General features: G+C 46.5%; 1 protein-coding gene across 9 annotated transcripts in view; it reads left to right on the forward strand.

Moving 5' to 3' along the window:
- Positions 1-16,063, forward strand: part of nup98 (nucleoporin 98 and 96 precursor) — a 126,345-nt gene that overhangs the window by 62,449 nt on the left and 47,833 nt on the right. For 7 of the 9 annotated variants that reach the window (XM_038819057.1, XM_038819054.1, XM_038819056.1 and 4 more), the window contains 3 exons: positions 7-125; positions 2,964-3,075; positions 8,299-8,439. In XM_038819057.1, the coding sequence (XP_038674985.1) occupies positions 7-125; positions 2,964-3,075; positions 8,299-8,439 (372 nt within the window). The remainder of the gene's footprint in view (positions 1-6; positions 126-2,963; positions 3,076-8,298; positions 8,440-16,063) is intronic. The other 2 variants (XM_038819058.1, XM_038819061.1) reach the window with 1 other exon arrangement.

Raw genomic sequence — 16,063 nt, forward strand, 5'->3', positions numbered from 1 at the left:
CTTGAGGAACAAGCTACGGAATGGCACGTTGGATGGGAGCAGTGAGGATCCGTGCTACATCGACGGATCCCTGAACGAGGAGCGGGAGTCTGAGACAGACGACAACTTGCCTCCTCACCCAGCAGGTGAGCCTCTGTCGGGAAGGGAGTTTATTAACTGTGTGTGCAGGGTTTTCCAACAAGTTTCCAGCCTCCCAAGAACACTCTCGTTCTTAGTCTATTGAAGAGTTAAACCACAAAAGATTGATTGTTTTTCCGCAATAGGTACAAAATACTTAATAAATTTGTTTTTCTATTTCTTATATACATGTGTTGTAATTTAAAAATTCTCCACCAACAAAATACACATGTCCTAGCTTTTGTCAATTTCAGTGGGAGATACGATGCTGTTCTGTTGTTCAGAAATTAGTTTTAATATTGGGAATGCTGCCAAAGAGTTGAATTCCCATATCCAGCACACCACGACGCGCACACACACAAGGCAGCCTCTGTTTGGACAAGCTGCTTCGTAGCATTTTTCAAATTCTGTCCATCGGCCTTGGCCCACTGTCATACCCCTGGATGTATCCGGGGTTCCGCAGAACCCAGTTTGAGAAACCCCGGTGTTTTGTGGGGATTCACACACTTGTGACCCTCTGGTTTCACCGTGCAGTAGTGTGCGCATCTATTTTACAAGTGGAAGGTCCCAGTTTCAAACCCTAGTGAAACCTGTCACGTTGAAGCATAGCATTTGTCGTCTTAGACTGTCATGAATTTGCTTGTTACTTAGCAAAAGGGGTCCAACTACGCACAGCTTAACCTAGGTTAGGAGGTGTAATATGCATTTCTAAATAAAGCTCAGAAACTGTAAAGATTGATTTCTGCTCTGTCTTTCACTCCCTGGCTTTCTGGAATAAAACACCAGCCACACTGATATCAGCAGACACAGGCGTATCTTTTGTTTGTCTTTTGAATATGAAATGGTTGAGCGTTCATGTCCCCGTCCTTTAGAGATCGAAGTGATTGTTACGGAAGGGCCCTCTGGTCTGTCTTGCTTGTCCCCCACAATTGTGATACTCTGAACATCCTTTAGCACACTGGGCTAAATCGCTGGCTTTTAAAGCAGACCGAGGCAAGCCAGCAGCACGGTTCAATTCCTGTACCAGCCTCTCCGAACAGGCGCCGGAATGTGGTGACTAGGGGCTTTTCACAGTGACTTCATTGAAGCCTACTCGTGACAATAAGCGATTTTCATTTCATTCATTCAGATATTAGAGGCAAGGTAAAGTTGCCATAGTCCCAGATGACCACAGGCTGCTTTCTCCTTTTGAGGGGGAGAGCTGACTGGTGATGATTTAACCTGAGGGTCACCACACCTCTGGTGAGGTTGAGAAGGCAGGGCCTTCGTCAATAAATTCAGCAGGTACGGGAATTGAACCCGCACTGCTGGCCCTGCTCTGCAGCACAAACCAATTGTCCAGCCGACTGAGCTAAACTAGCTTGTGTGGGTTAGATGGGATTAATGGGTTAGGCGGGGGCCTGGTTGGGGTGCTCTTTCAGAGTCAGTGCAGACCCGATGTGCCGAATGGCCACCTCCTGCATTGCATCATAGAATCCCTACAATGCAGAAGGAAGCCACTCAGCCCATTGAGTCTGCACCAATCCTCGAAAGAGCACCCTAACCCGCACACCCTTGGTCAGTAAGGGGCAATTTATCAAGTCCAATCCGCATAACCTGCACATCTTTGGACTGTGGGAGGAAACCGGAGCACTCGGAGGAAACCCACGCAGACACAGGGAGAATGTGCGGAGTCCGCACAGTCACCAGAGGCCGGAATTGAACCTGGGTCTTTGGAGCTGTGAGGCAGCAGTGCTAATCACTGTCACCCTGCCACCCTTGTAGGGATTCTATGATAAGTGATTGAACTGTTGGTAAAATAAAACCATCTGATTCACTCATGTCCTTTGAAAGGAAACCCGTCCTCAAGCCAACCACATGTTCAGGCTATCACACAAATGAGTGTGTGGTGTACGAATTTCCATGCCAGGTATGTAGGCCATACACCCCAATGACGCAATGAATCGTATGAAATAGCACGTCACTTTCACAAAATAGGTAGAATGCTAACCACACTCATCCAACCAGTGCTTACAAAGCTTTGGGACACAATGTCTGAAGATAGATATGATTCTGTGATTGGACTGCACTTGCTGAACAATCCCAAGTGTGCTAAGAGCTACACAACAACAATTTAGGATTATCCAACTCTCTCAATGGGGCTTAGTCTTGCCACATATATTCACCTCAGGAAGCCGTTCCCTGCAGGGAAACGGAGCAGGTTCGGACATGCGCTGGTTAAAATTAATCTAAAGCACAGGGGACACTTGTTCCCTCGTGCATTCTCCAATCAAGAGTCAACTTGCCAACCAATCAGTACCCTTTTCTTACGCAATATAAATAGTTTTCCCCCATGGATGTTCTGTAGAAGAGTCATTTAGATCCAAAACACTAACTCAGTCGGTCTCGCAGCATCTGTGGAAATAGAGTTTATCCAGCATTTATTTCCAGCTTCCACAGTATTTTGCTTTTATTCGCCCTTCGATGCGTGGACGGTATGTCTATCTCTTTACTGACCTGTGAAATGGGCTATCTAATTGTTCAACTCTGCAGAAGCCAGCTGGTGAAGGATAGCACTGTAATCAGTCTTTACTTCATCTTGCATTTAATCAGAGTTAAATATTACAAATATCCACTACCTGCTCGGGCCACGGCTGGGTAATGAATGCTGACCTTGTCAGCAACTATTACATTCCACAAATTAATTAATGGAAAAAACTGTCCCCCACCCGCCCACAGCCGTGTGAACTGAGGGAGATGAAAACCAATTTAGGGGAATAAATATTGGGGAAATTTCTTTTCTGACCTTGATGAAGCAATATAATACTTGCTGTGCTGATGTTGATTCTTCGCAATCTGTTTGCTAGGCATTGTGCTGACCCGGGTTGGTTACTATACCATCCCCAGCATGGATGAACTGGCCCAGCAGCTGAACGACGGTGGAGAATGTATTGTGGAGAATTTCACCATCGGCCGCAAGGTCAGTGCTCAACAAGTGATAACACTGGGTGATGGGAGCCTTGAGTGACTGCATTCAGCTCCATTTGCAGAAGTAGGCCATGCCTTGAGACAGCAGGACCTGCATAACATCTAGGCTTGGGCTGATAGGCTGGCAAGTAGCGTGTCACACGTGGCAGACGATGGCAATCTCCAACAAGGGCGAGTCTCTAAACATCACCTCTTCATTTTCAATGTCATTACCATTGCTGAGTCCCTCATCATCAACATCCATTGAACAGAGACTCACCTGGACCAGCGACATGAGTGCTATGGCTACTAAAGCGGGTCAGAGGTTGGGTCTGTCACCTGCAGACCCCCCCAAAGCCATTCCACGAGGTGCCGGTTGGTGATGAAATACTTCTTTGATGCAGTGCTTCAATGGGGAAGCTCATCACCATCTTCTCAAACACAACTAGATGTGGACAATAAATTTCGGCCTTGCTAGTGCCGCTCGCTGTAGTGTTAATGTAAGTCTACTTGTGACAGTAAAGGTTATTATTATTCCTGTCAATGAACAAGAAGTGGGAGGTTTGCTAGAGCTCTTCAGGAGGGTTTAAACTAGTTTGGCAGGGGGATGGGAACCAGAGCTATGGATCAGAGGATAGGGTAGCTGTTGATCAGGCAGAAATAGCATGCAGCAAGTCTGTCAGGAAGGATAGACAGTTGATTGGGCAAAGTTGCACTCAGCGGAATGAGTTAAAGTGCGTCTGTTTCAATGCAAGGAGTGTCAGGAATAAGGAAGATGAACTTAGAGCATGGATCAGTACTTGGGACTACAATGTTGTGGCCATTACGGAGACATGGATTTCACTGGGGCAGGAATGGTTGTTAGATGTTCCGGGGTTTACATGTTTTCAGAAGAATAGGGAGGGAGGTAAAAGAGGAGGGGGAGTGGCGCTGTTAATTAGGGAGTGCACCACAGCTGCAGGAAAGGAGGTAGTCGAGGAGGGTTTGTCGACTGAGTCAGTATGGGTGGAAGTTAGAAACAAGAAAGGAGCAGTCACTTTATTGGGAGTTTTGTATAGACCCCCCCCCCCCCCCCCCCCCCCCCCCCCCATAGCAGCAGAGAGCTAGAGGAACAGATTAGACTGCAGTTCTTGGAAAAATGCAGAAGTAAGAGTTGTTGTCATGGGTGACTTCAACTTCCCTTATATTGACTGGAACCTCCTTAGTGCTAATGGTTTGGATGGAGCAGATTTTGTCAGGTGTGTACAGGAAGGATTCCTGACTCAATATGTAGATAGGCCGACTGGGGGGAGGCCATATTGGACTTGGTGCTCAGCAACGAACCAGGCCAGGTGTCAATGTCTCAGTGGGAGAGCATTTCGGTGACAGTGACCACAACCCCTTGACCTTCACCATAGTCATGGAGAGGGATAGGAACACACAGTATGGAAAGGTATTTAATTGGGGGAGGGGAAATTATACTGCTATTAGACAGGAGCTGAGGAGCATAAAGTGGGAACAATTGTTCTCTGGGAAATGCACAACAGTAATGTGGGGGTTGTTTAAGGAGCACTTGCTGCAAGTGCTGAATTGTTTTGTCCTACTGAGATGAGGAACGAATGGTAAGGTGAAGGAGCCTTGGATTACAAGAGAAGTGGAGCTCCTAGTCAAGAGGAAGAAGGAAGGTTGAGGAAGCAAGGATCTGGTACGGCTCTCGAGGGTTACAAGGTAGCCAGGTAGGAACTCAAAAATGGACTGAGGAGAGCTAGACGGGGGCATGAAAAAGCCCTGGCGGGAAGGATTAGGGAAAACCCCAAGAAGTTCCATACTTGTGAGAAAAAAGAGGATGATCAGAGTGAGAGTAGGGCCGATCAGGGATAGTGGAGGGAACTTTTGCCCAGAGTCTGAGGAGATGGGGGAGGCCCTTAATTAATATTTTGCTTCAGTATTCACTAGCGAGAGGGGCCTTGTTGCTCATGAGAACAGTGTGAACCAGGTTAATAGACTCAAACAGGTTGATATTAAGCAGGAGGATGTGCTGGAAATTTTGAAAAGAATCAGGATACATAAGTCCCCTGGGCCTGACAGGATAACATAAGAACATAAGAACTAGGAGCAGGAGTAGGCCACCTGGCCCCTCGAGCCTGCTCCGCCATTCAATTAGATCATGGCTGATCTTTTGTGGACTCAGCTCCACTTTCCGGCCCGAACACCATAACCCTTAATCCCTTTATTCTTCAAAAAACTATCTATCTTTATCTTAAAAACATTTAATGAAGGAGCCTCAACTGCTTCACTGGGTAAGGAATTCCATAGATTCACAACCCTTTGGGTGAAGAAGTTCCTCCTCAGATCAGTCCTAAATCTACTTCCCCTTATTTTGAGGCTATGCCCCCTAGTTCTGTCACCCGCCAGTGGAAACAACCTGCCCGCATCTATCCTATCTATTCCCTTCATAATTTTATATGTTTCTATAAGATCCCCCTGCATCCTTCTAAATTCCAACGAGTACAGTCCCAGTCTACTCAACCTCTCCTCGTAATCCAACCCCTTCAGCTCTGGGATTAACCTGGTGAATCTCTTCTGCACACCCTCCAGCGCCAGTACATCCTTTTCCGGTAAGGAGACTGAAACTGAACACAATACTCCAGGTGTGGCATCACTAACACCTTGTACAATTGCAGCATAACCTCCCTCGTCTTGAACTCCATCCCTCTAGCAATGAAGGACAAAATTCCATTTGTCGTCTTCATCACCTGTTGCGACTCATGCACCAGCACACCCAGGTGTCTCTGCACAGCAGCATGTTTTAATATTTTATCATTTAAATAATCCCTTTTGCTGTTATTCCTACCAAAATGGATAACCTCTCATTTGTCAACATTATATTCCATCTGCCAGACCCCAACCCATTCACTTAACCTATCCAAATCCCTCTGCGGACTTCCAGTATCCTCTGCTCTTTTTGCTTTACCACTCATCTCATCTTCATGTCATCTGCAAACTTGGACACATTGCCCTTGGTCCCCAACTCCAAATCATCTATGTAAATAGTGAACAATTGTGGGCCGAACACTGATCCCTGAGGGACACCACTAGCTACTGATGGCCAACCAGAGAAACACCCATTAATCCCCACTCTTTGCTTGGGATATACCCACGGTTACTACGGGAAGCGAGGGAGGAGACTGCTGCGCCATTGGCGATGATCTTTGCGTCCTCGCTCTCCACTGGAGTAGTACCAGATGATTGGAGGGAGGCAAATTTTGTTCCCTTGTTCAAGAAAGGGAATAGGAAATCCCTGGGAATTACAGACCCATCAGCCTTGCGTCTGTGGTGAGTAAAATATTGGAACGGATTCTGAGAGATAGGATTAATGATTATTTAGAAAAGCATAGTTTGATTAAAGATAGTCAGCATGGCTTTGTGAGGGGCAGGTCATGCCTCACAAGCCTCATTGAATTCTTTTGAGGATGTGACAAGACACATTGAAGGTCGGGCAGTTGATGTGGTGTATATGCATTTCAGTAAGGTATTTAATAAGGTTCCCCATGGTAGGCTCATTCAGAAAGTTAGGGGGCATGGGATACAGGGAAATTTGGCTGTCTGGATACAGAATTGGCTGGCCGAAAGAAGACAGCGAGTGGTAGTGGATGGAAAGTATTCCGCCTGGAGGTCGGTGACCAGTGGTGTCCCGCACGGATCTGTTCTGGGACCTCTGCTCTTTGTGGTTTTTATAAATGACTTGGATTAGGAAGTGGAAAGGTGGGTTAGTAAGATTGCCAATGACACGTAGGTTGGTGGAGTTGTAGATAGTGTTGAGGGTTGGTGCAGGTTACAGCAGGACATTGACAAGATGCAGAGCTGGGCTCAGAAGTGGCAGATGGAGTTCAACCTTGATAAATGTGAAGTGATTCATTTTGGAAGGTCAAATTTGAATGCTGAATACAGGGTTAAAGGCAGGATTCTCGGTAGTGTGGAGGAACAGAGGGATCTTGGGGTCCACGTACATAGATCCCTCAAAGTTGCCTCCCAGGTTGATAGGGTTGTTAAGAAGGCGTATGGTGTGTTGGCTTTCATTAACAGGGGGATTGAGTTTAAGAGCCACGAGGTTTTGCTGCAGCTTTATAATATTCTAGTTAGACCACACTTCGAATATTGTGTCCAGTTCTGGTCGCCTCATTATAGGAAGGATGTGGATGCTTTGGAGAGGGTACAGAGGAGATTTACCAATATACTGCCTGGACTGGAGGGCATGTCTTATGAAGAAAGGTTGAGGATTTTCTCATTGGAACAGAGAAGGCAGAGAGGTGACTTGATAGAGGTGTACAAGGTGATGAGAGGCATGGATAGAGTGGATAGCCAGGGTGGAAATGGCTGTCACGAGGGGACATAATTTTAAGGTGATTGGAGGAAGGTATAGGGGAGATGTCAGAGGTAGGTTCTTTACACAGAGAGTGGTGGGTGTGTGGAATGCACTGCCAGCAGAGGGGGTGGAGTCAGTCATTAGGGACATTTAAGCGACTCTTAGACAGGCACATGGACAGCAGTAAATTGAAGGGGTGTAGGTTGGGTTGATCTTAGATTAGGATAAATGGTCAGCAGAACATTGTGGGCCGAAGGGCCTGTGCTGTGCTGTTCTATGTTCTATAAATCCCTGTGGACTCCAGTGCAATGAGCTGCCCTTTGCTGCTGTACATTTCCTTGCCCTTTGGAACATGTTGCCCTCTTTTCAGTTTTTGGAAAGACATCTGTTCCAGAGTACTTTAAAGTGAAATCTGTCTGGCAAGATCATGGGGAGATGGTGGCGTAGTAGTATTGTCACTGGACTAGTAATCCAGAGTACTCTGGAGTACCAGGTTCAAATCCCACCTCTGCAGATGGTGAAATTCAAATTCAATAAAAATCTGGAATCAATAGTCTAATGACCATGAAACCATTGTCGATTGTTATAAAAACCCATCTGGTTCACTAATGCCCTTGAGGGAAGGAAATCTGTCGTCCTTACCCGGTCTGGCCTATATGTGACTCTTGACTTAACAGCAATGTGGTTGCCGCTTAACTGCCCCTCTAGGGCAATTAGGGTTGGACAATAAATGCTGGCATAGCCTGAGATGCCCACGACCCATGAACGAATTAAGGAAAAAGGATTACGAGGGGTTAAGGAGGGTGTTTTCTGGGTTGAAAGATTGGTTGTGGGGCGGGTACCTGTTTGGAGGAAGAGCGCTTGCCACTCACTTGCCTATTTTAAAATCTAGGTTACGGTTCAGTATATTTCCCTGGAATTATGAATCTGACCAACGTGAACCTGGATGAGATCGTGCACGTGCGCAGGAAGGAGGTGATAGTTTACCTGGATGATGAGAAAAAGCCCCCTGTGGGTGAGGGACTGAACAGGTAAACATTGAGCAGTTGAGATATAACGTCACTGACAATCATCTTTGAAATAGGATTGTGATTTCAGATTGTCCAGAACCTTGGGCCATGTGGGTGGATGGAATTTGAGGGGGGTTGAGGTTGTCTGGAGCTTTGGTGAGACCCCACCTGAAGTGCTATGCTTCAGGAATACATTAGACCCAGGATGAGTGCAGCGCAGAGTCACCTGAACTTTCCACTAATAATTCTTTCCTGAAATGCCATGTTTGAATTTCCCTTATCAGGTTTCCATCCTTGTCACCGTACTTAAACGGCTCTTATCAAAGTCATAGGTGACATCCTACCTGACTGTGACAAAGATACATTTCCCTCCTCTTCCTTGTTGAGCTGCCTGACCACTGACTGAGCTGATGGTGACCGCTGTGGCTAAGCTGCTGGGACTGCTCTCTCATGATTCCATTCGCATCTTTCTATTCGTAGCCAAGCAATCGCTTGTAATGGCTTTTCTTCCCTGCTTTGTTACTGCTGGTGTCTCCCCCGTGCATCTACCCGAGACACCCTCCTATTTCTCACCTGCGTTAATTCTCACAAAGGCAGAGTGTTCATTTTCATATCAACACTGATGCCACTCAGCTCTACCTCACCACCATCACCTACTTTCCACTCTAATGTTGGTGAATTATCAGACTGCAAATCCGTTACCCTGTACTCGCTGATCTACATCATTCCCCTATCTCCCTGTACTCACTGATCTACATCATTCCCCTATCTCCCCCTGTACTCAGTGATCTACATCATTCCCCTATCTCCCCCTGTACTCACTGATCTACATCATTCCCCTATCTCTCCCTGTACTCACTGATCTACATCATTCCCCTATCTCTCCCTGTACTCACTGATCTACATCATTCCCCTATCTCCCCCTGTACTCACTGATCTACATCATTCCCCTATCTCTCCCTGTACTCACTGATCTACATCATTCCCCTATCTCCCCCTGTACTCACTGATCTACATCATTCCCCTATCCCCCCCTGTACTCACTGATCTACATCATTCCCCTATCCCCCCCTGTTTCACTGATCTACATCATTCCCCTATCTCCCCCTGTACTCACTGATCTACATCATTCCCCTATCTCCCCCTGTACTCACTGATCTACATCATTCCCCTATCTCCCCCTGTACTCACTGATCTACATCATTCCCCTATCTCCCCCTGTACTCACTGATCTACATCATTCCCCTATCTCCCCCTGTACACACTGATCTCAATCATTCCCCTATCTCCCCCTGTACTCACTGATCTACATCATTCCCCTATCTCCCCCTGTACTCACTGATCTACATCATTCCCCTATCTCCCCCTGTACTCACTGATCTACATCATTCCCCTATCTCCCCCTGTACACACTGATCTACATCATTCCCCTATCTCCCTGTACTCACTGATCTACATCATTCCCCTATCTCTCCCTGTACTCACTGATCTACATAATTCCCCTATCACCCCCTTGTACTCACTGATCTACATCATTCCCCTATCTCTCCCTGTACTCACTGATCTACATCATTCCCCTATCTCCCCCTGTACTCACTGATCTACATCATTCCCCTATCTCCCCCTGTACTCACTGATCTACATCATTCCCCTATCTCCCTGTACTCACTGATCTACATCATTCCCCTATCTCTCCCTGTACTCACTGATCTACATCATTCCCCTATCTCCCCCTGTACTCACTGATCTACATCATTCCCCTATCTCCCCCTGTACTCACTGATCTACATCATTCCCCTATCTCTCCCTGTACTCACTGATCTACATCATTCCCCTATCTCTCCCTGTACTCACTGATCTACATCATTCCCCTATCCCCCTGTACTCACTGATCTCAATCATTCCCCTATCTCCCCCTGTACTCACTGATCTACATCATTCCCCTATCCCCCTGTACTCACTGATCTACATCATTCCCCTATCTCTCCCTGTACTCACTGATCTACATCATTCCCCTATCTCTCCCTGTACTCACTGATCTACATCATTTCCCTATCACCCTGTACTCACTGATCTACATCATTCCCCTATCCCCCTGTACTCACTGATCTACATCATTCCCCTATCACCCCCTGTACTCACTGATCTACATCATTCCCCTATCACCCCCTGTACTCACTGATCTACATCATTTCCCTATCACCCTGTACTCACTGATCTACATCATCCCCCTATCCCCCTGTACTCACTGATCTACATCATTCCCCTATCACCCCCTGTACTCACTGATCTACATCATTCCCCTATCTCCCCCTGTACTCACTGATCTACATCATTCCCCTATCTCTCCCTGTACTCACTGATCTACATCATTCCCCTATCTCTCCCTGTACTCACTGATCTACATCATTCCCCTATCACCCCCTGTACTCACTGATCTACATCATTCCCCTATCTCTCCCTGTACTCACTGATCTACATCATTCCCCTATCTCCCCCTGTACTCACTGATCTACATCATTCCCCTATCCCCCCCTGTACTCGCTGATCTACATCATTCCCCTATCCCCCCCTGTTTCACTGATCTACATCATTCCCCTATCTCCCCCTGTACTCACTGATCTACATCATTCCCCTATCTCCCCCTGTACTCACTGATCTACATCATTCCCCTATCTCCCCCTGTACTCACTGATCTACATCATTCCCCTATCCCCCCCTGTTTCACTGATCTACATAATTCCCCTATCTCCCCCTGTACTCACTGATCTACATCATTCCCCTATCTCCCCCTGTACTCACTGATCTACATCATTCCCCTATCTCCCCCTGTACACACTGATCTCAATCATTCCCCTATCTCCCCCTGTACACACTGATCTCAATCATTCCCCTATCTCCCCCTGTACTCACTGATCTACATCATTCCCCTATCTCCCCCTGTACTCACTGATCTACATCATTCCCCTATCTCCCTGTACTCATTGATCCACATCATTCCCCTATCTCTCCCTGTACTCACTGATCTACATCATTCCCCTATCTCTCCCTGTACTCACTGATCTACATAATTCCCCTATCACCCTGTACTCACTGATCTACATCATTCCCCTATCACCCCCTGTACTCACTGATCTACATCATTCCCCTATCCCCCTGTACTCACTGATCTACATCATTTCCCTATCACCCTGTACTCACTGATCTACATCATTCCCCTATCTCTCCCTGTACTCACTGATCTACATAATTCCCCTATCCCCCCCTTGTACTCACTGATCTACATCATTCCCCTATCTCTCCCTGTACTCACTGATCTACATCATTCCCCTATCTCCCCCTGTACTCACTGATCTACATCATTCCCCTATCTCCCCCTGTACTCACTGATCTACATCATTCCCCTATCTCCCTGTACTCACTGATCTACATCATTCCCCTATCTCTCCCTGTACTCACTGATCTACATCATTCCCCTATCTCCCCCTGTACTCACTGATCTACATCATTCCCCTATCTCCCCCTGTACTCACTGATCTACATCATTCCCCTATCTCTCCCTGTACTCACTGATCTACATCATTCCCCTATCTCTCCCTGTACTCACTGATCTACATCATTCCCCTATCCCCCTGTACTCACTGATCTCAATCATTCCCCTATCTCCCCCTGTACTCACTGATCTACATCATTCCCCTATCCCCCTGTACTCACTGATCTACATCATTCCCCTATCTCTCCCTGTACTCACTGATCTACATCATTCCCCTATCTCTCCCTGTACTCACTGATCTACATCATTTCCCTATCACCCTGTACTCACTGATCTACATCATTCCCCTATCCCCCTGTACTCACTGATCTACATCATTCCCCTATCACCCCCTGTACTCACTGATCTACATCATTCCCCTATCACCCCCTGTACTCACTGATCTACATCATTTCCCTATCACCCTGTACTCACTGATCTACATCATCCCCCTATCCCCCTGTACTCACTGATCTACATCATTCCCCTATCACCCCCTGTACTCACTGATCTACATCATTCCCCTATCTCCCCCTGTACTCACTGATCTACATCATTCCCCTATCTCTCCCTGTACTCACTGATCTACATCATTCCCCTATCTCTCCCTGTACTCACTGATCTACATCATTCCCCTATCACCCCCTGTACTCACTGATCTACATCATTCCCCTATCTCTCCCTGTACTCACTGATCTACATCATTCCCCTATCTCCCCCTGTACTCACTGATCTACATCATTCCCCTATCCCCCCCTGTACTCGCTGATCTACATCATTCCCCTATCCCCCCCTGTTTCACTGATCTACATCATTCCCCTATCTCCCCCTGTACTCACTGATCTACATCATTCCCCTATCTCCCCCTGTACTCACTGATCTACATCATTCCCCTATCTCCCCCTGTACTCACTGATCTACATCATTCCCCTATCCCCCCCTGTTTCACTGATCTACATAATTCCCCTATCTCCCCCTGTACTCACTGATCTACATCATTCCCCTATCTCCCCCTGTACTCACTGATCTACATCATTCCCCTATCTCCCCCTGTACACACTGATCTCAATCATTCCCCTATCTCCCCCTGTACACACTGATCTCAATCATTCCCCTATCTCCCCCTGTACTCACTGATCTACATCATTCCCCTATCTCCCCCTGTACTCACTGATCTACATCATTCCCCTATCTCCCTGTACTCATTGATCCACATCATTCCCCTATCTCCCCCTGTACTCACTGATCTACATCATTCCCCTATCACCCCCTGTACTCACTGATCTACATCATTCCCCTATCTCCCTGTACTCACTGATCTACATCATTCCCCTATCTCTCCCTGTACTCACTGATCTACATCATTCCCCTATCTCTCCCTGTACTCACTGATCTACATAATTCCCCTATCACCCCCTTGTACTCACTGATCTACATCATTCCCCTATCTCTCCCTGTACTCACTGATCTACATCATTCCCCTATCTCCCCCTGTACTCACTGATCTACATCATTCCCCTCTCTCCCCCTGTACTCACTGATCTACATCATTCCCCTATCTCCCTGTACTCACTGATCTACATCATTCCCCTATCTCCCCCTGTACTCACTGATCTACATCATTCCCCTATCTCCCCCTGTACTCACTGATCTACATCATTCCCCTATCTCTCCCTGTACTCACTGATCTACATCATTCCCCTATCTCTCCCTGTACTCACTGATCTACATCATTCCCCTATCCCCCTGTACTCACTGATCTCAATCATTCCCCTATCTCCCCCTGTACTCACTGATCTACATCATTCCCCTATCCCCCTGTACTCACTGATCTACATCATTCCCCTATCTCTCCCTGTACTCACTGATCTACATCATTCCCCTATCTCTCCCTGTACTCACTGATCTACATCATTTCCCTATCACCCTGTACTCACTGATCTACATCATTCCCCTATCTCCCCCTGTACTCACTGATCTACATCATTCCCCTATCTCTCCCTGTACTCACTGATCTACATCATTCCCCTATCTCTCCCTGTACTCACTGATCTACATCATTCCCCTATCCCCCTGTACTCACTGATCTCAATCATTCCCCTATCTCCCCCTGTACTCACTGATCTACATCATTCCCCTATCCCCCTGTACTCACTGATCTACATCATTCCCCTATCTCTCCCTGTACTCACTGATCTACATCATTCCCCTATCTCTCCCTGTACTCACTGATCTACATCATTTCCCTATCACCCTGTACTCACTGATCTACATCATTCCCCTATCCCCCTGTACTCACTGATCTACATCATTTCCCTATCACCCTGTACTCACTGATCTACATCATTTCCCTATCACCCTGTACTCACTGATCTACATCATTCCCCTATCCCCCTGTACTCACTGATCTACATCATTCCCCTATCACCCCCTGTACTCACTGATCTACATCATTCCCCTATCACCCCCTGTACTCACTGATCTACATCATTTCCCTATCACCCTGTACTCACTGATCTACATCATTCCCCTATCCCCCTGTACTCACTGATCTACATCATTCCCCTATCACCCCCTGTACTCACTGATCTACATCATTTCCCTATCACCCTGTACTCACTGATCTACATCATTCCCCTATCCCCCTGTACTCACTGATCTACATCATTTCCCTATCACCCTGTACTCACTGATCTACATCATTCCCCTATCCCCCTGTACTCACTGATCTACATCATTCCCCTATCCCCCTGTACTCACTGATCTACATCATTTCCCTATCACCCTGTACTCACTGATCTACATCATTCCCCTATCCCCCTGTACTCACTGATCTACATCATTCCCCTATCACCCCCTGTACTCACTGATCTACATCATTCCCCTATCACCCCCTGTACTCACTGATCTACATCATTCCCCTATCTCCCCCTGTACTCACTGATCTACATCATTCCCCTATCTCTCCCTGTACTCACTGATCTACATCATTCCCCTATCACCCCCTGTACTCACTGATCTACATCATTCCCCTATCACCCCCTGTACTCACTGATCTACATCATTCCCCTATCTCCCCCTGTACTCACTGATCTACATCATTCCCCTATCACCCCCTGTACTCGCTGATCTACATCATTCCCCTATCCCCCTGTACTCACTGATCTACATCATTCCCCTATCACCACCTGTACTATGACTGTTCCATAAAGGAGGGGCTTGGGGCATTTTGATATGTTAACGGTGCAATACAAGTGTAAGTTATTTCATTTGTGTGCTCTCTAGTTACTGCACCAAGCAGTGCAAGGAACCTCTTGGTGCTAACCCCCTCATCCGCAATTAGAATTCCCCTCTCCATTCATTGAATCTTTCTTCATCCAGTCAAATTCTCTTGAATGTTCTCTGCTCCCTTTCCATGGTTCTAGTCGTCTTTCTCTAGTGGGATGTCCACAGCCACATGCAACACTAATAGCTATGGCAAAACCTCAGCATTTCTATGCCTATTTGTGTTCAGTGCCATGGTATTTAAATATTCATCGCTTTGTTTGTGTGATCTCTGCAGTGCATTCAGTTAGTACAGCTCCATCACCAATACCTTGATGGGGGTTATTACTTGAGAGCTTCTGTTTCCTCGTCTGGCACGTTAAGATGCAATAATACCTTGGAGGCTGGTTTTGCACAGTGGGCTAAATAGCTGGCTTGCAATGCAGAACAAGACAGCAGCGGGGGTTCAATTCCCGTACCAGCCTCCCCGAACAGGTGCCGGAATGTGGCGACTAGGGGCTTTTCACAGTAACTTCATTGAAGCCTACTTGTGACAATAAGTTATTATTATTATTATTATTATTATTATTATTATTATTAAGAACAGGAGGCCACTTGGCCCATTGTGCCAGTGCTGGCTTTTTGGAAGAGCAGTTATCCAAATAGTTAATTCGCCAACCTTTTTCAAATAACCCTAACCACTTCTTTTTTTTAAACTTTTTTTTAAAAATAATTTTTATTGAAAAATTTTGATTTTATACAACATTGACGCACCTTAGTAAAATACCGAAAATAACAATAATATTAACAATCATATACATTCGCCCCCATCTCCATGAACAACCCAGC

The sequence above is a fragment of the Scyliorhinus canicula genome, chromosome 14 (assembly GCF_902713615.1).
Source record: "Scyliorhinus canicula chromosome 14, sScyCan1.1, whole genome shotgun sequence".
NCBI classification, from domain to species: Eukaryota; Metazoa; Chordata; class Chondrichthyes; order Carcharhiniformes; family Scyliorhinidae; genus Scyliorhinus; species Scyliorhinus canicula.